Raw genomic sequence first — 24,614 nt, 5'->3', positions numbered from 1 at the left:
GGCCAGTGTTTGTGCGTGTTAGAGCGTGTGCATTTACATGCATGTATGTCTCTTTTTTTTTTATCACGCCTGGACAAGGCCAAGAGAAGAATCCGTAGAGATGTCAAAAAGTAGCAAATGATTTATAACCACAAATGGAATATATTGCTTCTCCCTCTGGCAACAAAATAGCTAATGCTGCTCTCTGATTTCTAGAGCTCTTAGCCCAGAATTCCAGGCTGCTATTTATCACACAAACACAAACACACACAGACACACACACAGTACACATACTTTAAAGCTGCAGACCGAGCAATATTCTACACTTGTGTTTTTTTTTAATAAATCCGTTCTGTACTATGAGAAAATACTTGTAGCATTTATTTAAAACAACTCTGAATTACATTTTTAATGTATTATAATGTAACAATCGTTTGTTTGTATAGCAACCATTTATAAAGTCACATCCCCTTCCTCTTCTTAGGCTCTGACACACCCCTTTTTGAGCCCTGCCCTCTCTCTAGTAGTGCACCAATTGTATCTAGTGAATGCCTGGTCACATGATCTTCCCCACAGAACTTTGCATCTTTGGTCTTCTTCTGCTGCACTGACAGCCATTTAGTGAAACCCAGAGCCGACTCTTCGCCGATCGATCACAAGACAATGGATTAATCGGTAACTTAGCGAATTACGTATCACTGTGTGGATTCTATTGATGCACATATTAAATGGAAAAAAAAATAATAAATTAATAAAATAAAAAATTGACAGCTTGGACTGCTGCTTAAAAGCTGGAGTCTGTGCTGCTATTTTTGTGTAGGGTATACATATGTATATATTACATTACCTAACCTGGGGGTCCCTTGGAGACGATACGCGGTTACCCCAACCTTCGGGGACCCCCCTGTTCCCACTAAATTAACCCCCACACCTCCCCAACACGAATACGTGACTGGAAGGACAATATTGCAGCTGACTCAGCTTCGGCAACAAAAATAGCCCTACAGATATGGCCCAGCCATGATGCTCAGGTGGGAGCTCCGTGGCTGAGCTCCGTGGCTGATCTCCGTGGCACCCCCAGAATCTTTTAAGGTAAATATATATATTTGTAGGGGGTCGCCGCTTTAACATATTAAAAGAAACACAGATCTAGTCAATGATATATACCTGGGGTGGTCAACTCCAGTCCTCAAGAGCCACAAACCTGCCAGGTATTAGCAATATCCCTGCTTCAGCACAGGTGGTTCAAACAGTGGCTCAGTAATTTTGATTGAGCCACCTGTGCTGAAGCAGGGATATCCTTAAAACCGGACCTGTTGGTGACCCTTAATCACTAGAGTTGGCCCCCCCTGATATATAGATCAGCGCATGCACACACACCTTTACTAAGATAACACATAGACCCAGTACTGTTGTACAATGCTGACATTTGCTTGTTTAGGCGCTACCCACGGTATACAGTACATACAGTATACAGCTGTGTGTGGCTTACAGTTTGTTGCTGACCTCTCTCACTGTCCAGTTATGTTTCTAAGCTTTGTGGATGCAGCACAGGGGATAAACTGAACCTTTGTACCTCCAGCTTACAGCAGAGGGGCTGCTGTGATCTGGGGCAGGCGAAACAAAGCCAGAAAACCTGAACGTGTTTAGATTTTATTTTTAATTGGAAACATCCTTTCCCCCCCACCCCCCCTCCCCTAGTTTACAAAAACCCAGAAAGGAGATGAACAGAGAGAAAACGGAGGGGGCGAATGCAGACACGCCGAGTCCTGCAACCTGGAGAAGGGAGCTGGGACTTCCAATGCTTTATACACAATGGGGACATCTAAAGAAATCCCACCAGATGGAGACACAAAGAAGCAAGATGGGGCGGTTTATTTGCGGCAGAAGATCACCCTGCTCAGGGCCATCTCCCTGACCATTGGCACCATCATTGGAAGTGGCATCTTCATATCTCCCAAAGCGGTGCTGAAGAACTCCGGCAATGTTGGTCTGTCACTGATCATATGGTTGGCCTGTGGTGTCCTCTCTATGTGTGGTGAGTCCTTCGTCAGGTGTGTTTTCCTTCACCATAAGGCTTTCTTGCACAGAGTATGTTTCCATGTGTTGGCCAGTGGTTGAAATTCCTTGGGACAAGCAGTGGTGCTATGTAAATAAATGATGGATCTCTGATACGTCTATAACATTTTGATTCATTGTGAGTGAGACCTATTTAGAGACTATTGTTTGCACATATATTTTATACAGTCTGCACTATTGTATTTTACATTTTTTTCCCTGTATATCATCTTGAGAATTTGAGCGCTCCCCCCACCTGGAAGACAACTCAAGATTTCTGGACCTGGACAGTCCTTTATGGGTGTAGAGCTGCTGTTTATTCATTTGTATTTCACAATTCACTTTTATGTACCACGGTTTTTGGTGAAGGTTATTTAACTCGCTATATATATATATATATATATATATATATATATATATATATAAATATATATATATATATATATATATAAATTTTGAGGTTCACAGTTATTATATTATATATTTTCATCACATTTATTAATTTCACTATTAGAAGCGCCCGGTGTCAATTTTTCTTTGTTAAATAAATGATAACCCTGTTTAACATTGGGGGAAAGTATTTTGGACCCTATTCTAAAAAGATGTATGCAATGTTTATGCTTGAAGAAAGAAAACTTCTAAATGGGGCAGTAAAAAATGTAGAGCGTTTGTAAATGAAAAAAATAATAATGCTCAATAGAAATGTGGATCCTCTTCCTCAGGATAGTTTAGGAGAGCAACCAGAGAAGGCATTTGGGGGTTTAAGACACCCCTGGACGTGAAAAGATTGATAGTCTTGTCCCACGTATTTGGAATCCACCATTATTATTTTTTATAGAAATCAGTGGTACAGAGGGGTGGAGCTGCGGAGAAACACCAGTATTCAGCAAGGTATAAAAAAAACAATGATCCAGAGGGGACTCCAATAAAAAGATATTTACTGGATCTCAGGTGACACCGAGAGGTAAAAGAATGCACCTACGCATTTCGCTTTATCAAGCGCAGTGTGCGTGAAACGCGTAAGTGCATTATTTTATCTCTCTGGGTCACGTCTTGTAATAAATCTCTTTTTTTGGGAGTCCCCTCCGGATCGTTGTTTCTTATACCTTGCTGAATACTGGTGTTGCTCCTCAGCTCCACCCCTCTGTGGGGGGGGGGGGGGGCGCAGCAGTATCAGAGGCCCCGCTCTCTTCCAAAACATTTAAATGAAATGCCGGAGAGCGTGCGCGCGCGAGGCCTCTGTAACTGACTTACCTTGGCTTCGGGCGATGTGTCGCCAGGGCAACGCGGCATCAAATGCCGCCGCGGGGTCATGTGACGTAACGTCACATGACCCGCAGGCCGCTGCATCATTTGACACCAGTTCCTTGGTAAGGGATGGGGGGGTGCGAGCACTGGTGCTGATCAGGCAGGGGGGGGTGCAGCACCGAAAGTTTGCACCCCCCTGCTGTGGAGCTTGCTGTGTCTGGGGACCAGATCCTTTTTGGATATTGTTTTTATTGAAATTGCCCTAATGTTTCAATTTTAAAAAAAAAAATTTTTACAGTAAGATTGATGCCATTTGGGGGTGTTGTACAAGCGGTTTAAAGTTGCCTCTCTTGAGATCTTCTATAAACTCTGATCACTGCAACTTTGAAATCATTGCTGCATTCCTCCTCCTCCTCCTTTTTGCCTTTTTCTTCTGCTCCGAATGAGCCTCTAACGTCAGCAGCAGGTACAGTAGGTTCAGTAACGTTGGGCCTTTCACCGCCTTGCCAGTTACAATCTTACATTATTAAACAAGCCGTCAGATGTGGCAGAGAAGGGGTTCAATGGCCGTACCCTTTTCGTTTTACGCAGCCTCAATATACAGTATGTTGTCCTCCCCGATCACAGATATAATATTATGTTATCGTATAGCGCTGCTAGTTTTACGTAGCACTTTACAGAGACATTTTGCAGGCACAGGTTCTGCCTCGTGGAGCTTACAATTTAGGATTTTGGTGCCTAAGGCACAGGGGGATAAAGTGACTTGCCCAAGGTCACAAGGAGCCGACACTGGTAATTGAACCAGGCTCCCCTGCTTCACACTCCGTGCCAGGCGGTAGGGGGGCGCAGGGGATAAAGATTGCGCTCCCATGTTATAGAGGATCAATATTCGAGTTCTTCATAGGACTGAAAGTGTACAGATCTTTCCAGATGTCACAGGTCACAGATTAAGTGCGCCATAAAGCATCTTACACTCAGTTGATGCAAGTAAGATGCATTAGGTCATAGGGCGTCTTGTAGCTTAGTATCACTAATCTAAATATGACACAAAATATATTGTGTCTTGAGTCACACAAAGAAAGTACAGGCGGCTGAGACTGTAATTTAACACACAACCTTGGAAAATGAGATTGCCTTGCATCATCCATTGTAATAAACCTTTTTAATTATTGTCCTGCCTGTGCATTTTGGGAAAGGTTCCCCGTGCTGTATCCATTCTGAAAAGTTCACCCTCTCCAATGGGGCTTCCACACAACATACTAAACTGAAACTGCACTCATCAGACTAGCTAATGACTTCCATATTGCCAAATCTCCGGGAAACTACCCCATTCTGACTTCTCTGGGCCTCTCCTCTGCTTCCCGTACTGTTCACCACCCTCTTCCCCTGCATATTCTTCTCTCTCTTGGCATCCGTAGCACTGCCCTCTCCTGGTTCTCCTCCTGCCTCTCCAACCGCTCCTTCAGTGTGAACTCTTCCTTCACCTCTATGGATCTCTCTGTTGGTATTCTTCAAGGCTGTGTTTTAGGTCCCCTACTCGTCTCTTAATATACACTCTCTGAGTGGCCTCACTAACTCCTTTGGCCGTCAGATACCATCTCTATGCTGCTGACACACAACTACATCTGCAACTAACCTTACACCTGCGTTCCAGACACAAATCACACACTGCCTATCAGCAAGCTCCTTCCCAATCCAGGCCCCATTGTTCCCTTCTCCACTGCAGTCAATAATACCACTATCCACCTAGTCTTGCAAATACGTTGCCATGGGGGCTTTACTTTCGACCCCTTCCACTATTTCTTCCCTTAAATAAACACAGTGCTAAATCTTGCTGTTTCTTTCACCACAACATTGCAGAAATATGCTCCTTTGTCTGATTACTAAATCCCTACTGCACGCCCTCATTCTGCCCATGTTGATTACTGCAACATTCTTTTATCTGGCCTTCCTGTCTCACACCTCTCTCCCTTATAATCCATTCGCAATGCTGCGGCTAATGTCAATTTAAGGCCTTTTCTGGGCTTGCCTTTGCTTCTGCCCTCCTGAAATCTCTGTGTTGCTTCCTATTGATCTCTGTATAAACGTTCCCCTGCTTTCCTTTCGGCCCAGCACACCACTGCACCTCCCATATATCTCGACTCTGATCCCTCGCCACACCCCGTCTCGTCTTTTACGCTCGACCCGAGGATGTCTCATCTTTGCACTTTCGACTTGATTTCTCCCTGTATTGTAATTGTGTGACTCGCCTGGGAGATAGAATGACACGTGACACATGCATACAAGTTCCTGCCACTTCCCTGACATATCGAGTCCCAAATTCTGCCCTTAATAAACACCTGTCAAATATCAGGCCCATCCCTAGGCATACCTTGGGTACGGCACCACCTGGGGGCGGCAGGTCTCAGGGGGTCAGCAAGAGGGAGAGAGTAACAGCACTGCTGCTTTCCTTTTATTTTATTTTTTAACATATGTAGGATTGACCCCCGTTAATTTCAGCTCTGGGGACCCCCTGCTTCCTGAGATACTTACCTCCGTAGGGGGTGCCGGTATCTCCTGCTCAGGCTTGGGCCAATGGGAAGCCAGCTATGACATCACAGCTTCTTATTGGCCCATGTGATGGGACAGCTAAACCTGAGCAGGAGATACCGGACTCTCAAAAGAGGGATCTCAGGAAGCAGGGGGTCCCTGGCGCTGAAATGAATGCGGTTCAGCTCCCGAGACCCCCTGCTTCCTACCTAGAAGGAAAAAGATTTGGCAAAAACATTTGGGGGGGGGGGACGACAGAACATTGGGGGTGGGGGGCATCTTTTCTAGTGTTTGTCTAAGAGCAGCATATGGCCGAGGGAAGGGCCTGCCTGCCATAGTTGAGCAGCACGTGATTGTACAATACGTGGGTGGCAGTGACGCCCTTGCTTATCTCTCCTTTGTGCCGCTGTGTTTCAGGTGCCCTTTCCTATGCTGACCTTGGTACTAGCATCAAGAAGTCTGGGGGACATTACATTTACCTCCTGGAGACTCTGGGACCGGTGCCGGCGTTCCTACGGCTGTGGGCTGAATTTGTCATGATCCGGTGAGATTCTCAGCTTCTTGGCAGGTTCCTCTAGTGGTCCCCAATCTTTTTAAACTGGGACCCCAAAAGCATTTAAATTTGCTATGGGACCCCCCAACCTGTGTTTGGTTGGCACAAGACGACGACCAAGGTTTAGGTGACAAAATAATCCCATGTAAAGAAAAAGGAAGAGAAACGTACATTCTTTCTATATTTCACTCTTTCACACACACCCCTCCCCCTCCCTCCCTCCCTCTCCCTTGCCCCCCCTCCACCCTCCCCTCCCCCCCCCTCCCTTCTTGCTCTCTCTCACTTGATACAGTATAAGCTCTTTTTTTTCCTTTGTCACTTTCTGCATCTCTCAGTGTGTAATGCATATTTGTCCCGTCACTCTCCACACCCCCTTGTAAATGTACAGACCACCCCCCCTCCCCCCCAGGGTCTAATGCAGGAGTGGCCAACTCCAGTCCTCAAGGGCCACCAACAGGTCAGGTTTTCAGGATCTCACCTAGGTGGCTCAATCAGTGGCTCAGTCTTCTATTTTTTTTAAAGTCTAAATAATATACAGATTTTTCTAAAATTAGATCCACAGAGTACTGTCCAATATATAGAATTTTTTTTATATTTTTTTCATTATCCCGTTTCCAGCATTGATTCTGCTGCTGGTGACAGAACTCGGTCACGGTTACAGGACAATGGGTTTGGAAATTTCCAAGCACAAAAGGCATTTACGCTCTGAACACTGTGGTTGTATAGTGTATCAGCAATGCCATTGTTTGATGGCTGCTTACCCATCTGCGTGCAGGTGATCTTTTTATATGAAGCACAATTAATTCAATCAGTTACCCTGTCTAAGGTTTCACCATCTACAGAAGCCACACCTGGGACATCCGTGGTAAATGGATCATTTTTATACTTTTGTTGATTTTTGTAACCCCTCGGTTGCCGGAGAGTCATGTAAATCTTGGTTTTACAATGCATGGCAACTCCCAAAGGCAGCAGTGCGGTGATTCTCACGGTTTTTATTGGCGCTGTTCACGCCGTGCGTCGCACTCTTGTTTGATGGGCAAGTGATGGCAACCGTTTTAGCCAAGTAAGAACATTACCTGCTGGAATCCATTGCCCAGACTCCTACCAACCATCATGTTCACACACCGCCATCCACGGCGCTAACACTTTCTTCGACTGTCTCTGCAAGTCTCCCCGTATCCCACTTAGGCCGCGATCAAAGTGGCAGCGATGGCGCACGTGTGCGCGCGTGCGGTGCGAACAACTAACCTCTTCTCTATGAGGCTGCCCATCGAGCGCACACGATTCTTGAGAAGGCAAACAATTTTTCCACGCGACGGGCGGGTTACGTGTGCGTTTCAGCCAATGAGGGTGAACCGCTCACGTGGCGTCACGGCCACGCATCAGCCACGCCTCCCCGTCCCTCAGTGCAGGTTTCGCACGAGTGACGTCATGCGCTCCGTCGCCCGGCCACTATAGTCGCGGCCTTATGGTCCGGTCCACGAAGCTCCAGTCAGTGACTTAACGTGACAGCGCCCTAAGGCCAGGGTTCAACTCTAACTCCCATTTTGTGTGTGTTTTCCAGGCCAGCAAACATCGCTGTGGTTTGTTTAGCGTTTGGACGTTACTTAATTGAACCAGTCTTTGTGCCGTGCCACGCACCAGCGTTGGCTGTCAAATTCATTAGCACCATCGGAATAAGTGAGTAACCGCAACCCTGCATCGGGGCTAGGGAAATGGACCCCGGTGATGGACGTTAACAGGGGGGACCCGACAGTGCGCAAAACCACCCGGCTCGTGGAACCCGCCTCTTATGAGATAATAGGACGATTGCTGATATAAAACCAAGTAACGATCGTTAACATGGTCAGCAGTGGCGGGTCAGTTTAGTTTATCATTTTATTTTGCAGAAAATATCCCACTGCTTTAAAAACATCATGATGGTTACGAGGGGACATCCTTGAACCCGTTTACACTTTGGAGGGAATTCTAACATTGTTAAAAGGTCAATTGTGTTATTTATTGTAGAAAAAGTATATCGTTGCACTTTTGATGTTGCTTAAAAAGCAGGTTGTTAAATGAAGCAATGTGTTACCCCTCCTACGTTGCTACTTAATATGCTGCGATGCTGTCTTTCCCTTTAGACCAGGGGCGGCCCACTCCAGTCCTCAAGGGCCACCAACAAGTCAGGCTTTAAGGATATCCCTGCTTCAGCACAGTTGGCTCAATCAGTGGCTCAGTTAACAACTGAGCCACTGATTGAGCTGTGCTGAAGTAGGGATATCCTTAAAGCCTGACCTGCTGGTGGCCCTTGAGGACTGGAGTTGGCCGCTCCTGCTTTAGACTATTTCAGGTCTTCAGCATATTGGATAAGGACAATTGATTAACCAGTAATGATGTTCCTGGCTAATTTTATTTTACCCCAAATATGATGGGACCAAAATATTAAATATTGGCTAAACCAGGCAAAGAGGAGCTTGGCCTTTGGATCAGGCACATTTTAAAACGATGTAATATTATTCATAATAATAATTATACAAATAGTGGCTGGCTTAGAATGTCCCTTCTTCTCTCTTTAGCATTCATCATTGCCCTCAACTGTTGGAGCGTCACCTGGTCAGCAAATCTGCAGACGGTTTTTGCAGTTCTGAAGCTGCTGGCAATCGGATTGATTATAGTTCCCGGGATGATAGCTCTATCTGAAGGTAAGCAAAAGTAGCATAGGGTTTAAAAAAAGGGGGGGACTCCGTGTGATAACTCAACATAATGTATTGGGCTGACTGCTTTTGAACTACATCTTGAATATGAATCATAATTGTTGTTGGCTTTCAAAGCAAGAATTTTTCTTCAGCTATGTATCACTTTACTCATGGATTCCGCAAACCCCATGATTTTACTGATCTACTTTATACACAAATAACAGAATATTCAGGCAAAGAGCATTGTTCTTCATGAGTGAGATTGGAGGCTTCAGAGCCAAATCTTAAACGCTGCTGCAAGAATCACTTTACTACACATCTCATGCACTTCCCAGAACACCCTCCTACTGTCTCTGTGAGTTCTCTCTACTTACCGTTCTCCCCACTTAGACTGTAAGCGCTTCGGGGCAGGGACTCCCTTTCCTAGTGTTACTTTTATGTCTGAAAGCGCGTCTTCTCCCCATTATTATGTCATGTATATTACTGCTGTGATGTGCTGTGTACATGAATGGTGATATATCATTAAAGATATACATAAAGAGATACATAATGGAACCTTTCTGACTTCAGCGTAGGAAGCCTTGAGCGTGTTGGGGCCCAAAGCGATGACCTGATTATCTCGTTTACTTTATCACAGGACACACTGAGAACTTCCAAGATGCTTTTGATACAACTTCCTTGGCTCTGGACAAAATCCCCCTGGCTTTCTACTCTGGCATGTTTGCCTTTGGAGGCTGGTAGGTTATTGTTTCATATTTATGTTACTTAAACATTTCCTCTTAAAGAAATCCCACGTTAGAGCAGGATGAACTGGTTCCGATTTCTGGGAGCACACTCACCCAGTTCAGGTTTTACATTTCTTATTTTCATGGAGTTCTGTCTTATTCCCTCAATTTTACTGATGTAGCAAGGTCCCCTACCTTGCCTCCGGTGCAGAAGACTGATCAGCTGTTTAGCTGGCAGACCTCCGCGCGATCTGGAAGAGTGGTGACGGCCATTTTGGTATTTCGGGACTACATTTCCCAGAATCCTTGGGTCTGTCACATGGGCCGTTTTAACGAATCAGGAGCAAGCGGCCATTAGAAAGACTCCTGATATCCTCTGGGGCTGGAAACACGAGGTAGTCTTGCAGCTGCCGGCAGAGAGGACCGATGCGTCCAGGGAGCCAGTAAGCCCCTGGACTAGGCCACACTCTGCCCGAAAGCCCCAGTTAGGCCCGCTCCCCACATAGTGGAGTATTGTAGGGAAGGCCTCAGATAGGGACCCTCCCATTAGACCTGTAGCAGCTCTACTGTGCTGGTGGACAGATGTTCACGCAGCAGACTGCGGCCTTGGGAAAGAGCTGCACGTGGCAGCACAGCGGTGGAACCCTCCGGTTGGAGATTCACCGCAGACCACTTCCAGGCTCCCAGAAGCGGAAGCTCAGGCCTCCTGTGAGCATACAGGTATTCGCAGCACGAGTAATCGCCCGCGGTTTCACATGGGCGTAGGGAAAGGGGGTTACAATGAGATATAGAACCATGAGTGTTCGTTTCTGGTAATGAGGATTATGTGGTCACCCTACATTAGATCAACTTGCTCAACCATCTAAGATCTACCAGAGCTATCTTTAACCAGTCCCAGATACATTTAGTAGCCTAGCTAATCTTGTTTTCGTACCGTGCCTCTCACTTCAAGAATGGTTTACCTGTATCTCACAAATGCACTGTGCTTATAATAAATTTGCACCTTTCACCCAAAACCATTTTTCTAATTTCATTGCAGGTTTTATGTTAATTTTGTTACCGAGGAAATTATAAACCCTGAGCGGTAGGTAACCCCAAATAATGCTCAATACTTTGTACTAAGGTATGATATTGATTCATTGCCTTAATTTAACATAGTTTTATTTATTTATTTATTTATAAAAATGTTTTACCAGGAAGTAATACATTAAGAGTTACCTCTCGTTTAAGTATGTCCTGGGCACAAGGTTATAACAATACGTGGTTACATTAAAAGAACACAGGTATACTGTACAGTCAATTCACAGACATTTCATGGACAGATAGAGTTGGAAAATTGGGTACAGGGGATAAAGGGCTTGTGAGTTTCAGACTGAAATAGAGCAGCTTTAACATCACAAAACAACAGCAAATGGCCGCAAATGGCTCACACCCTTTAGCTGCGCCAAAGGCTGTCCGCCTTTGGGGCGACGCAGATGTACACTGAAACGGTTCAGATTGAATGCAATGTGTAAACCTGTACAACAAGCCCAACGATTTGTTGACTGCTAGGTGACATAATATAATCAAATATACAGCAAATTAAATACTGGATACTAAATTGTACTGAGGGTCAGGTTAGAGAGGGTGTTCATCTCAGATAAAGTCTTTGTATTTCGTTGAATAAAGTCACAAGCAAGATACGTTACTTGATAAAATAATGCATACAGCCATTCAATAATGTAGGCAGCCAAATCTGGCTAATGGAATTAACAGCGCCGAGAACTAGTTCCATGCGGGCTGGATTATTTTGTGTCTTCTTGGTACTTGGTTAAATAAAACTTTATTTATATTCTTCACCATACAATCAGGACAATGTACTAATGTGTTGCTAAACCTTCATTTATGGGGGACCGATATAAAGGATGTTTGTGCTTGACAGGAACATCCCTCTGACCGTGATCGTGTCCCTAATAGTTGTTACGATTGGTTACCTCCTTACCAACGTATCTTACTATACCATACTGACGGCTGATGAAGTTCTGGCCTCAGAAGCCGTGGCGGTGGTGAGCATTTACCATGAATTCAATGTTTGACGTTTATAAATGTACCATTGTCTCTGGGATAGAACTATATACAACATGATTAAAAGTACAGGCAGCCAGTGCCTTGTGCAGGGGTTTCTGACTGTTGTCCTCAAGGGCCAACAACAGGTCAGGTTTTAAGGATATCCCTGCATCAGCACAGGTGACTCAATCAGTGGCTCTGTCATTGACACCCACCTGTGCTGAAGCATGGGAATTCTTAAAAATGTGACCTAAAGTAAGCCACTCCTGGCCTAGTGCTCCGGCCGGTAACATTTTATCATTGGGATTAATATACTACAAAGTGCATTCCTGAAGTCTTTGAACTGGCTCCACATCGCAAAGACTTACAATCTTCCTACTTCACACCATTCTGGGAATTTTGACACCGTTTGCCTACTGAGGGGAAAAAAGCATTAGAAGAACAGGATTTTTTCTGTCCCCATGACTTGAAGTCATGTAATAGCTGTAGGGTAGATTGCTTTGGAAATTTCCACCACCGTTAATGTTGCAATGCATTAAGGCCCCTATTTACTAAGTGCTGCTATTACATAAGACCCTCGACACTGAATGGGCCAGGTGTCTTGCGCCTTAGCAGTGCTTAGTAGATATGTGCCTAAATCACATGCAATGTATGACAGGTTGGTCCTTCCATCCTTATTTGTTATACAAAGAACATATTTTACTGACCCCTTTCCACTGTTCTGTGCCATTCACTGGAAGATGCTGTGTTTGACGTCTGATTTTAGACTTTCGCCGAACACACACTCAAACAATTCTCATCAGTGATCCCGATCCTGGTGGCGCTGTCATGTTTCGGAGCTTTGAACGGAGGCATCTTTGCATCTTCAAGGTAACAGCATTTCGGACAAAGAGTCTTGCGCATCAAAAGGGCGAAGTTAAGGTCAGAAAACAGCGAGAGGAGAAAAAGACCAACGTAGCAGCTCTATCAATGTAAAACATTGCGATAAAATCTGCTTTTAGCAACTGTGGTTGTTTTGTGAGCTCCTGCCCACGTGGTCTTTAGGACTCAGGATACACTGCAAAAAAATAGATAAATACATATACAGTTAAACGCAACAAATGCTCGCTCCCTTATTGTTTCATTGCAATAGCAATCTTGGCACACCACTGCATACTTCCCCTTAGAACAGGCGCCTTTATATCGTTCTGTTCATTTTAAAATGTAGATTGTGTTCATGCATGTGTCAGTGATATCTGGTCAGTGGAAAAACATTTGAATGGATAAGAAACGACACCCCTGAATTATATTTCAAGTGGCGTCACTATTCATGTGACAGCCAGAACAGAGGAGAAACCAAGTATCAGGTCCCACCGGATGAAAGATCCATATGGGACCTGAAACGTTGTTCCTCCCCTGTTCCTGGCTGTCACAAGAAATGAAGAGTTGCATTGTGAACTTGTGAGTAGAGCGCTACTTTGTACCTCTGTCCTAGAGGACACTTGCACTTTGAGGAAATTGCCTATGCTGTGTTGGCTGCACACGCATGAGTCTCCCCGCCTATGACGGTTTCCCTGCACTTTGGAACCGTCACCATTAATGGCCCATCTTGTAGGACACTCTTTAAATTATGGTTTTCCATATGCCAGGATGCTGTTTGCAGCCTCCAGAGAGGGACAATGGCCTCCCCTGTTCTCCATGATCCACATCAGAAGAAACACCCCACTCCCAGCCCTGCTGCTAATGGTAAATACTCGCTTAACCTTAACTCGCTGACCTTTTTAATAAGTGTTGGTGGCTTAAGTATTCTAGGTCAGTGCAGAAGATACTCAGCAAGAATCACACACACAGGCAGATATAATTCAATCTAGTAGTTGTGGGGGGAAAAAAAAAAAACAAGTCCAGCTCTATTCATGGAAATCCAAGTCAGAACATCACTATACAGCAGTTCCCTTCCTCTCGAATTATCCAGGTGGTGTTCACGTTAGGTGTCCCTAGACTCGGTAGGAAGACACATCCTCCAACAGCAAGATCTTGACAAAGGTCAGTGCGTTTGACCGAGCCGTCGATCTGTGTGGATTAAAATCTTTTTTGTATGAAGATCTCTGGAGTGCAGGTTCCTTCTTGCTTTTGGAGGATGTGTCCTGTATTATAGGTCTCCCCAACGGGGGATAATCTCTGTGCACCCGAGGCAGTTATTTAGATCCAGAGTGGACCTAACCTCGTTCTCTTTCCTTGCCTCGTTAGTACAGGCGGTGATTATGAACCATTACATGCTCTACAGCAGGGGTGTGCAAAATTCCTGTGCTGCGCCCCCCCCCCCCTGCCTGTTCTCCTTGTGTCGCGCCCCCCTGCGGTGTCAAATGACGCCTCGGGGTCATGTGACATCACATGACCCACAGCGTCATTTGCCGCCGCGTCTCCATGGCAACGGGCATCAAATGATGCCGCGGGGTCATGTGACGTCACGTCATTTGACGCCACATTGTCATGGAGACGAGTGGACATGGAAGCCGGGTAAGTGAGCCGCGCTCCCCCAAAAAAAGTCACGGGCCCCCCAGTTTGCGCACCGCTGCTCTACAGGATCCTTACTCTGTCGCCATCAAATCATACCAATCTGGGCATCCCGTCTTTAGAGACATTCATGACATGCTACTCCTGGGCTCTTGCTATCGTTAAATGTATGTCGTGTAAACATGAAGTGACTTACACTCCCATCGGGAATCTGTCGTCTTAACACATACCCTACATGTTGCCTCATTCTTCCTCCAGATGCCACTGGTCTTCCTGATGATATCTATTGGTGACCTTTATGGTCTCTTGAATTTCTACAGTTTCTCTCGTTGGCTCTTCATGGGATTGGTTACCCTTGGACTTATTATCCATCGTCGAAGGTATCCTGAGCTTCCCCGGCCGTTCAAGGTAAAAAAAAAAAAAAATAAAAATGATGATGCGCACAACAGTTTGGAAAGAGAAAACATAGCAATGCGGTCTTCAGAATGGATGAAAGACATTGTACGGAGATCTCTGTCTTCAGATTAGCAGGATACAGGAGTAGTTAAATAAGTCACCAACGGTTCTACAAGCCAGGAGTAGAATTTTCTTTTCTTGGGGTTGAGGAGGAGCGCAGGATAAGCTCGTGATATGTGAAAAAATAAAAATATATATAGTGCAGATGGTAGATCACTGCTAAAAAGATAATCAATATATGAAATGAACTCACAAAAATCGTATTATATTACTGCATGTCAGAGATCCATCTCTCTCTAACTGGAGCCCTTTGTGTAGCTGGGGTCAGGATGCCTCTCAGTGGAGTGGATGATATGCAAGTGAAAGAAACCACAAATAGTGCATACTGTATAAACTATAAATATGTATTAGTCACAAATATTAAGGAAACTCACATTTTCCATAAATTCAATGGGTGGTGGAGAGAACCGCCGATAGAAGGGTGGTGGGGTGTAAGGCTGCTGCCCGGTGCTTCACTTTCACTTACACCTCACAGTGTAGTTCCGCATCAGTCTCTGCCGTCGCGTCACTTCCGGTTTCGCGTCACAGGTGAGGGCAGGAAGCCAAAATGGGTCTGGTGTCAGCAGTAGATTGCCAGTCCTTCAGTGAGCAGATTCTCTCCAAACTCTAACTCTACGCGTTTCGCGTACTACTCCTGACGAAGCAGTGTGCGAAACGCGTAGAGTTAGAGTTTGGAGAGAATCTGCTCACTGAAGGACTGGCAATCTACTGCTGACACAGACCCATTTTGGCTTCCTGCCCTCACCTGTGACGCGAAACCGGAAGTGACGCGACGGCAGAGACTGATGCGGAACTACACTGTGAGGTGTAAGTGAAAGTGAAGCACCGGGCAGCAGCCTTACACTTCACCACCCTTCTATCGGCGGTTCTCTCCACCACCCATTGAATTTATGGAAAATGTTGAGTTTCCTTAATATTTGTGACTAATACATATTTATAGTTTATACAGTATACACTATTTGTGGTTTCTTTCACTTGCATATCATCCACTCCACTGAGAGGCATCCTGACCCCAGCTACACAAAGGGCTCCAGTCAGAGAGAGATGGATCTCTGACATGCAGTAATATAATACGATTTTTGTGAGTTCATTTCATATATTGATTATCTTTTTAGCAGTGATCTACCATCTGCACTATATATATTTTTATTTTTTCACATATCACGAGCTTATCCTGCGCTCCTCCTCAACCCCAAGAAAAGAAAATTCTACATCCTGGGACTTGGAACTGTCCCACCAGAGGAAGTTGAGCTGCACTTGTACACTATTATTTTTATTATCACTTTGTGGTGTAAGGTTTATTTTGTGTATCTAAGGTGTGTCACTATTTACACCAATCTAATATTAATTGGGAAGCGCCCAGTCCATCCAGATTCCCCACCCCCCCACCCCCCCACCCACTGTTACATACCAGGAGTAGAATACATGATATTGTAGGGCAGGAGTGGCCAACTCCAATCCACAAGGGCCACCAAAAGGTCAGGTTTTAAGGATATCCCTGCTTCAGCACAGGTGGCACAATCTTCAACTGGGCCACCTGTGCTGAAGAAGGGATATCCTTAACCTGACCTGCTGGCGGCCCTTGAGGCCTGGAGTTGGCTGCCCCTGCAGTAGGGAATTATATCTTATGATCTGATAGAGACCAAGAAATGCTAAAATAAAAAATAGCCACCAATCCTTCTGATGGTCAGTATTTCTAGGGCCTTGTAATGCTTTATAGGACTAGAAAATTCAAGGTCGTGATAAACAAGAGTGGGGTAATACAGAATTCATTCAAACTAAATTCTGGGAATAGGGGGGGGAAAAATATACCAATTAGTCTTTACTAAATGATCTGCTGTTATGAATACATATTGAGCAAGGTTTAGGAGTAAGATGTAGGATGCTATGTATTAAACCAATTATTGTGCATTTACATTGTTGTATGTAGAAAGTTTAGACCTCATTTGGTACAAGAATAATTGACTTTTCACTCCTATACCCCCCCCCCCCCCCCCGGGCAAAAAAACAATTTCAGGCCCCCATTATAAGTAAACGTATTCCATAGATTCAGGACAAAATTTTGCCTCAATGTAAATTGGAGGATTTCTCTCCTCAAGTCTCTCCCCCTGCTCCAGATCTCCGGTGGCGGCGGGCCATCAGAGTTAAGCAGAGGAGTTAGGCGTTGCACGGAGGCAGAGTAGGACGGCCAGGAAGGAGCGCGCTGTAGCAGCATAGGTACCGGAAGCAAGAAAGACTTCCGGGTCGGACTGCTGTGGCGCGCTCCTCCCTGGCCGTTCTACTCTGCCTCCGTGCAGCTCCTAACTCCTCTGCCAGCTGCTCCTCTGCTTATCTCTGACAGCCCGCCGCCACGTACCACCAGCCCCCCGCCTCTATGTGGGGGAGAAGAGAGGTATAGTCAGTAGGGCCTCTGACCGAGGGGGGAGTGCGGGCCCCAAAGAGAATGGGCTACAGCTACGCCCCTGTGTCCATCTCATATCCTTGCATGCTAAACCATCCATATGCATTGGCAGTGTTTAATATTACTATACTGATCACTTTATTATTGTTTGCTTGCTGTAAGCAGAGACTAGCATGTAACGAATACATGTTTCAGGTCCCACTGATCATACCACTGCTGTTTACTACAATATGCCTATTCATTGTTGGTATGTCCCTCTACTCGGACCCTGTGAATACAGGCATCGGATGTGCCATCACCTTGAGTGGTTTGCCAGTGTATTACCTAACAATCCCCAAGTCAAGAGTGCCAAAGCGATGGAGGGATGTATTCAGTAAGTTAAAAGTGGGACCACACTTCAATTCTACCTCATATTGCACTTTCTGACACTTCTCTTCACCAGGGGAGGGCAAACTTTTGGAGCTGCGCCCCCCTGCCTGGTTTGGCAGCGTGAAATGACGCAGCGGGGTCACGTGACGTGACGTCACTCCAGCATCATTTGACGCCGCGTTGCCATGGTGACGCGTCACAGCAATGCGGCTGAACCACGGTAAGTGAGTTGCAGAGGCCTCACGCGATCCCCCAGCATTTAATTTAAATGCCTTGGGGAAGAGCGCTTGGCCTCTGCAACTTCCCTCCCCCCCCAAAAAAAATCCAGTGCCCCTCACTTTGCGCACCGCTGCTCTACACAACTCTCTTGCCAACATTGTTTACTTAAATATGTGCTGGTCTCCAAGAACCGACACACTTCCATATATTACCATGGTATAAACACAAGATGAACTTTGGATGGAAATCGCCAAATCCACATCTAGGTCAGGGGTGAGCAAACTTTTTATGCCGAGCCCCCCTTTTCATCCATGAAATTTCTCGGGTCCCCTCTGCCTGATGTAATCAAAATCACATGAAAAAAAAAAACCTTTATTAAACAGTATACAATGTAAATACAAATATGGGGGGGAGCATTCACCCACCTCTTTGCTACCTCCCTTCCCTCTCCCCCTCCCTTTTTTCCTTCTCCCTTTTTATTCTCCCTGCTCTTTGTCTTGCTATCCCCATTGTAGTCCACACTCCTACCTACAGTATTATTTATTTTTTTCCATTTTTAATGTTGTGTTTTCACTTTTTTAATTATTATTATTTCTGTACATTCATAGTGTGATTGATATAGTGGCAGCCGACCCTTTCACTCGCAGAGGATCGCAGCGAAGCAGGCTGCCAGCGGAGGAGAGCAGGACCACAGCGCTATTGCAGGGCAGACACCGGAAGGAGGGGCATTGGACATCACAGCGCTCGGGCGTGCTCCTCCCCCGTACCTCCGAAGCCCCCGCGCATGCACACACACACCATCACGTGGCCCCCACCTGCACTATCCTGTTCGCCCGCGCACATTTTCTTGGCCGCCCGCTCACATCTTTTTCGCCCTCCTGCGCATAGCATCTACCGGCCAGCACACACCAGGTTTCACCGCATGCGCCCCCCCCCCCCCCCCTAGATAATCTTGTGCACCCCTGCATTCAATCACAGCACCCACACACAATCACGACACAGCACACATACTCAATCACAACCAACACAGACTCAAATAACCACCACAGACAACACACACTGAATCACAATCAACACAGACACAACATACAATCATAACAGACACACTTTCACCTGGGGGGGAAAGTACAAACATGCTCCGGTCCCCCGTGTGCTACTGCAAACAGACAGGGGGGGGGGGGGGAAGAGGTTATCTGTGTGCAGAGAGAAACCCTGCCCCCACAGCAAGGCCCAGCCCCAAGCACACAGAAACAGCAGCATGGAGCTTGAACTTCTTGGCCGCTTGTGCACAGCATCTGCCCGCCCCCAGGTTTTGCTGCACGACGCTTGCGCCCCCCTAAATAATCTGGCTTGCCACCCAGTTTGCGCACCGCTGATCTAGGGAACCAAATGGTTGTTTTACAACTGTGTAACTGCTCGGCGTGGCGAGCTAATTTTATGATCAGAAAATTTGGCTTGGAGAGAAAAAGAACGTTACTGAAAATCAGATTGTAGAATGTGACCAACAAAAGTGTATTTACTAATCCTCACTATCTTTAAGGTAGCAAAACTTGAAATCTTATGGTTTTTTTTTTTTTTTTTTAAATAAATCAGTTTAGTAGTATTGGTGACGACTGTATTATTTTTTCCTTTTTATTATTCAACCCTTCAGGCCATTTTAATGAGTTTTAATATGATGAGCATCCTTTGATTTCTTTAGCAGTTTTAGCCCACCTCCCCAGCAGTGCAAGATATTTACAACACTTTCTGTTCGTGATAATAGTGTGTGACTGTTATGATTGTGTTGTGTTGTGTCTGTGTTGGTTGTGATTATGCGTGTGTTGTGATTATGCGTGCTGTGTGTATTGTGTCGGTTGTGATTGTGTCTGTTAGTTGTGATTGAGTATGTGTTGTCTGTGTTGGTTGTGATTGTGTGTATTGTGTCTGTGTTGTGATTGTGGTGTGTGTTGTGATACGAGTATGTGTCTGTGTCGTGATTGTGTGTGAGTGTTGTGATTGAATGCAGCGGTGCCTGAACTGGGGGGCGCAAGATTATCTAGGGGGAACGCATGTGGCGTGCAGCAAAACCTGGTGTACGCGGGCTGGCAGACGCTGTACGCAGGAGGGCAAAAAAGCTGTGCGCTGGCAGCCAAGAAGATGTACGCGGGCAGACGAACAGGATAGTACAGGTGGCGGCCACGTGATTGGGGGGGGGTGTACATGCACACGTGCGCGGGGGCTTCGGCGGTACGGGGGAGGAGCATGTCACAGCACTGTGATGTCAAACGCCCCTCCTTCCGGTGTCTGCCCTGCAATAGCGCTGTGGTCCTGCTCTCCTCTGCTGGCAACCTGCTTCGCTGCGATCCTCTGCAAGTCAAAGGGTAGGCTGCACCTATATCAATCACACTATGAATGTACAGAAATAATAAAATTTAAAAAAGTGAAAAAACACATTAAAAACGGGAAGAAAAAAAATAATACATAATACTGTAGGTAGGAGTGTGGATGACACTGGAGACAGCAAGCCAAAGAGCAGGGAGAATACAAAAGCAAATGGGAGAAGGAAAAAAAAAAAAGAGGGGGGGGGAAGAGGGAAGGGAGGTAGAAAAGAGGTGGATGAATGCCCCCCAAAAGGATTGCCTTTCTGCACGTACGCTCCCCCAAGCTTGGCGCTTGGGGGGACAAACAAAATCGACTTTGAAGCGCGCTCAGCAGCAGAGAGACACACACACACACACGTTCAAGCTGTTGAAATATGTAAGTATTTAGACATATTTGTATTTACACTGTATACCGTTTAATAAAGGTTTTTTTTTTTTCATGTGATTTTGATTACATCAGGCAGGGGGGCCCGAGGAATTTCATGGATGAAAAGGGGGGCTCGGCCTAAAAAGTTTGCTCACCCCTGACCGTAATTAGGAACTGGCTATAATTCCTCTGCCATTGTAGCCAAGAGAGACCCTCTGAATTGTAGATGTTGGTGTTCTGTACAGAAACAGATTTCTGTTAGAGCAGTCTGCAGAAAAGTAGTGCTGCTGTAATCACTGGCAGTCAGTTCGCAGAGAACATCACTGCTACATCTAATCACAAATACGATACCTTTTTTGAGTTACAGTATGTACTAATTTTCAATCATGGATCAAAAGTTTTATTCTGCAGAAAAGATCACTAAAATGGATTAGAAATTGTAACCAATACAGGGAGCAAGCCATTTCCAACAAAAGTATCCCCTTTCTTGCCATACTTCTGGGACCCATGAAACATATTCTTTGGCATCAGAACATAATTAAAAAATAAAATTATATATAATATTTGTTTCCATTATTTCTAGATCGCCTGACTGTGAAGCTACAAGTACTTATGGAAGTGGTCCCTCAAGAAATACAAACTTACTAAAGGAGTTCACTACACTCGAGTATTTCCATGTCAACTCCGTATTGTTGACCGTCCCAGCAAGTACTCAAGATGTGCATATTGTCCACTTACTGTTGATAAACTTGTGGTATTTGGTCAAGTACTGATGCAGTTGCACATTTCTACAATATGCAGCCTAAACATATATGGACACTTCTTATAAATCAAACTTACAAGGTTCCAAGTCTGCATTCTCATCTGTGCACACCATCTTGACTTTCTTCCAGAAATAATATATATATATATATATATATATATATATTCTTGAAGGATTAGGGGTGTGAGAAAGATAGATTGCTGTAGCCGCTTTCAGTTGTACTTGGCTCTTGCCTTTATTCCAAGATTCTCACCAATTAAGCTTTCCTCAGTGCAAGGCCCAATATTAAGCTCCAAAAGCAGTTGTAGGGAGGAAGAACTTGAATTCCCCATGGTAAAACCACCGTCTTTGAAGAGGGTTAAACAGATTAGATTCCCAGTGTCAGCTCTCCTTGTGACATTGTTGCAAAATCACTTGAGATCCCTATGCTGCATTCACCAGAAACTAGATTGTATTCTCTTTACGGCAGACTCCAATGCCGACACTAGTGCATGGAAACAGCAATTAAAAGTTTACACAATAGTGACCCAATTGACACAATCGAGTTTTTAATGAATAACCCCCATTGTGTCAGTAAACATTCTATATAGGAGGTGTGTACATTGTCTGCGCTATATAAGAAAGCCATTATATTCAGTAGGAAAGATTGCAATTAAAATAACTTGAGTTCTAATGAAGGACAACTGTAGATCTCCCTTTGACCAGAAAGCCAACTGTGAATGCACTTTGAACTATAATAAAATAATGGCATTGAAATATGTACTTGGTCTTTCATGGCCTGCACAGCGTACTGACAACACAAACCATCTAGACGTACTCAGATGTAACCCCAACTGGAGTAATCTCTCCTATCTAGCTCTGGTAACATAACATGCAGAAACAGCCCCAGATACAGCAGGACGCACTTACTACTCAGAGGGGGCATACAAATTGATTCAATGTGCAATCTCAGAGAGCTGACCCAAAACATTTGTTGTTATAAACAAACATTCACAAACAAATTGGCTTCCTTAAACTAATCTCACTGTTCAAGACTTGGCATCTTTTGTTTCTCTGGATATTAATTACGTCTTAAGGGCCTCTGAATGGGGACGTTTGTCAATCAATCAAGTGTTTTCTTTACCTTTAGCCCACCCTGTCCTTATCAGAGAACCAATAAAGATACGCGAGAGCTCTGGATGTTTGAATTCTATATCCAGAACACAAAAGCGACTGTTGGGACCATTCTCCCCTCCCCCCAAAAATTCCCATAAAACAAAATATAGATTTTGATCGAAAATGCCCTGAACGGCCAATTCTGTGTATGTAGAATAAGGCCCAGTGTCAGTTAAAAAGACATAGCCAGAGAGCATCAACACCCTCCCAAGTTTCAGCTCACCAGGCTTATAGACTAGCTTTAAAAAATACTTACACAACCCCTTAAACATGTCACTGCCTTTAATACTTTGGTCCTTGGAGGGATTGGCCCTTTAATTGATCTCACTATAGCTGAAACCAAAGCGAGACTTTAACTTTCCTCTAGTAAACAAACTTTCCACTTATGATAATTCATAGCTCTTTAGAATAAACCTATGGGATGGGAAAAGGTGCCTAGAAAGCAAGAGGGATACATGTTACAGCAATTTTGTAGTGAATACAGGACTTGCACAAATAAATCCAAGTTCTTCCATCCAGTTCCCCCGTCTCACATGTACGCGTCACATTTCCCTCTTACCCACTATGACACATTTGCAAAACTTTCCCAGCTGTGCTATTCAGAGACAACCAAGTTCAAACGAACGAAAACAAATCCTTCTGGAGAAACATAAAACGGCAGACCTTTGTAATATTTGGTATTCTATTTCCTTTCCATGTTAATGATTAATATTTCATTACTCAGACTTAGAGTTGAAGTGGAAGGCGTTTTGAATTAAAGATTTTTTTTTTTTCCCCAATGACAATTTATTTTATATAGCGCCCTTATCCAGGGTGCTGAAGGCACAGAGAGACTTGCCCAAGGTCACAAGGAGAGAACACCAGGGGACTACCCCCCTAACTCATCATTGTTCACCGAGTCAGTGTCTTTACTTACTGAGCCACTACTTGCTTCAAAGTAATGTATGCTAGCTTGCGCTAGAATGCTTAAATGGCTTATTAAAAAAAAAAAAACACTGGCATTCATAAATACCATTTATACAAATTCAAAGGGAATAGTATAAAATTGGTAGTGTAGGAACCTGCTGAAAGGATTTACGTTGACATGGTTTTGGCCAAAAATGTTACTAAATGACCAATACTTCTAAGAAAAAAAGATATATAGAGGACCTACATAATTAATGTGGACTGTGGCTTCTGTGTTACCTGATATATATTTGATGTTCTTTACCAGTAGCACAAATATATAAATACAATATTGTGGGTTTGGATCACGATCTTGCCAAGATTGAATGTGATAGAAATCTACAATGTGTATCTTTGACTCAAGTCTGCTGCTTTGATTCGTTAGCATGTAACATTTTCCTATCTAGTGTTAAAACACCTTCACGGACAGGCCTGCAAGAACCCGGCGTGTCACCCGGTGTTTTCTCCTAAATAAAAGAAACGAGTCACGCCAAAACAGTGAATTATGAATTTTCTTTTTCTCACACAACACATTCTGTACAGATCTCATATTAACACTTTCAAACCCGTGAGCACAGAAATCAGATAAGGAGAAAAGAACAACCGACAGCAAAAAGATATAAAAGCAATACATTTCATTGAAATAAAATAGTACAGGTAACGTGTAACCATTCAATACAATGTGAAAAAGCACCCACGTGGCCCAAGTTCATTGTGTGCTTATAGAGCTACATTAAAAAAACATACAAAGTAGTCTCTGTATATACACTTTTTCCTGCCTGCAGGCGAACAGGATTGGTATAAAATACTGTCAAAAGGAAATGATTCTCTTTAAAACTCCATCAAAAACACCATTTGTGTCTAGAGCACCAAGATAAATGACAAATATTTCACAGACAAAAGCAAAGGAATACGGAGAGGCGTTTTCCAGATGAAGCCAAAAAATGTTCGGAGAGAAGGTCATCCCAAAATCAACCAACCACCACCCAAGAAATGTATCTCACTGCCCATCACACAGATCTGTTATACCAATGGCGATAACTCCACACTCGTTTCAATTTGGTCTTGCATATCGAAATTATTAGATCAAATAATTGCACATATCATTTATGGCTTGACCAAAGTGATATATGTATATATATATATTTTTAACAGTCTATGGAAATGTATGAATACACCTGACATGAATGCAAATGTGTTTAGGATAGTC

The 24,614-nt window shown here is 44.4% G+C and overlaps 1 protein-coding gene across 1 annotated transcript; it reads left to right on the top strand.

Annotated features, from left to right (window-relative positions):
* The first annotated feature begins 1,702 nt into the window (after positions 1 to 1,702).
* Positions 1,703 to 23,483, top strand: LOC142496183 (cystine/glutamate transporter-like). Its single transcript, XM_075602671.1, has 12 exons — positions 1,703 to 2,017; positions 6,232 to 6,358; positions 7,932 to 8,047; positions 8,926 to 9,051; positions 9,683 to 9,782; positions 10,810 to 10,854; positions 11,692 to 11,815; positions 12,583 to 12,686; positions 13,445 to 13,541; positions 14,568 to 14,717; positions 17,422 to 17,599; positions 21,125 to 23,483. The coding sequence occupies exons 1-12, from the start codon at positions 1,795 to 1,797 to the stop codon at positions 21,187 to 21,189; spliced, it is 1,455 nt and encodes a 484-aa protein (XP_075458786.1). The 5' UTR covers positions 1,703 to 1,794; the 3' UTR covers positions 21,190 to 23,483.
* Positions 23,484 to 24,614: the final 1,131 nt, after the last annotated feature.

Source organism: Ascaphus truei, chromosome 5, assembly GCF_040206685.1.
Source record: "Ascaphus truei isolate aAscTru1 chromosome 5, aAscTru1.hap1, whole genome shotgun sequence".
Lineage (NCBI taxonomy): Eukaryota > Metazoa > Chordata > Amphibia > Anura > Ascaphidae > Ascaphus > Ascaphus truei.
Note: the sequence above shows the minus strand (reverse complement) of the source record. Positions and strands in the feature narration are given on the sequence as shown.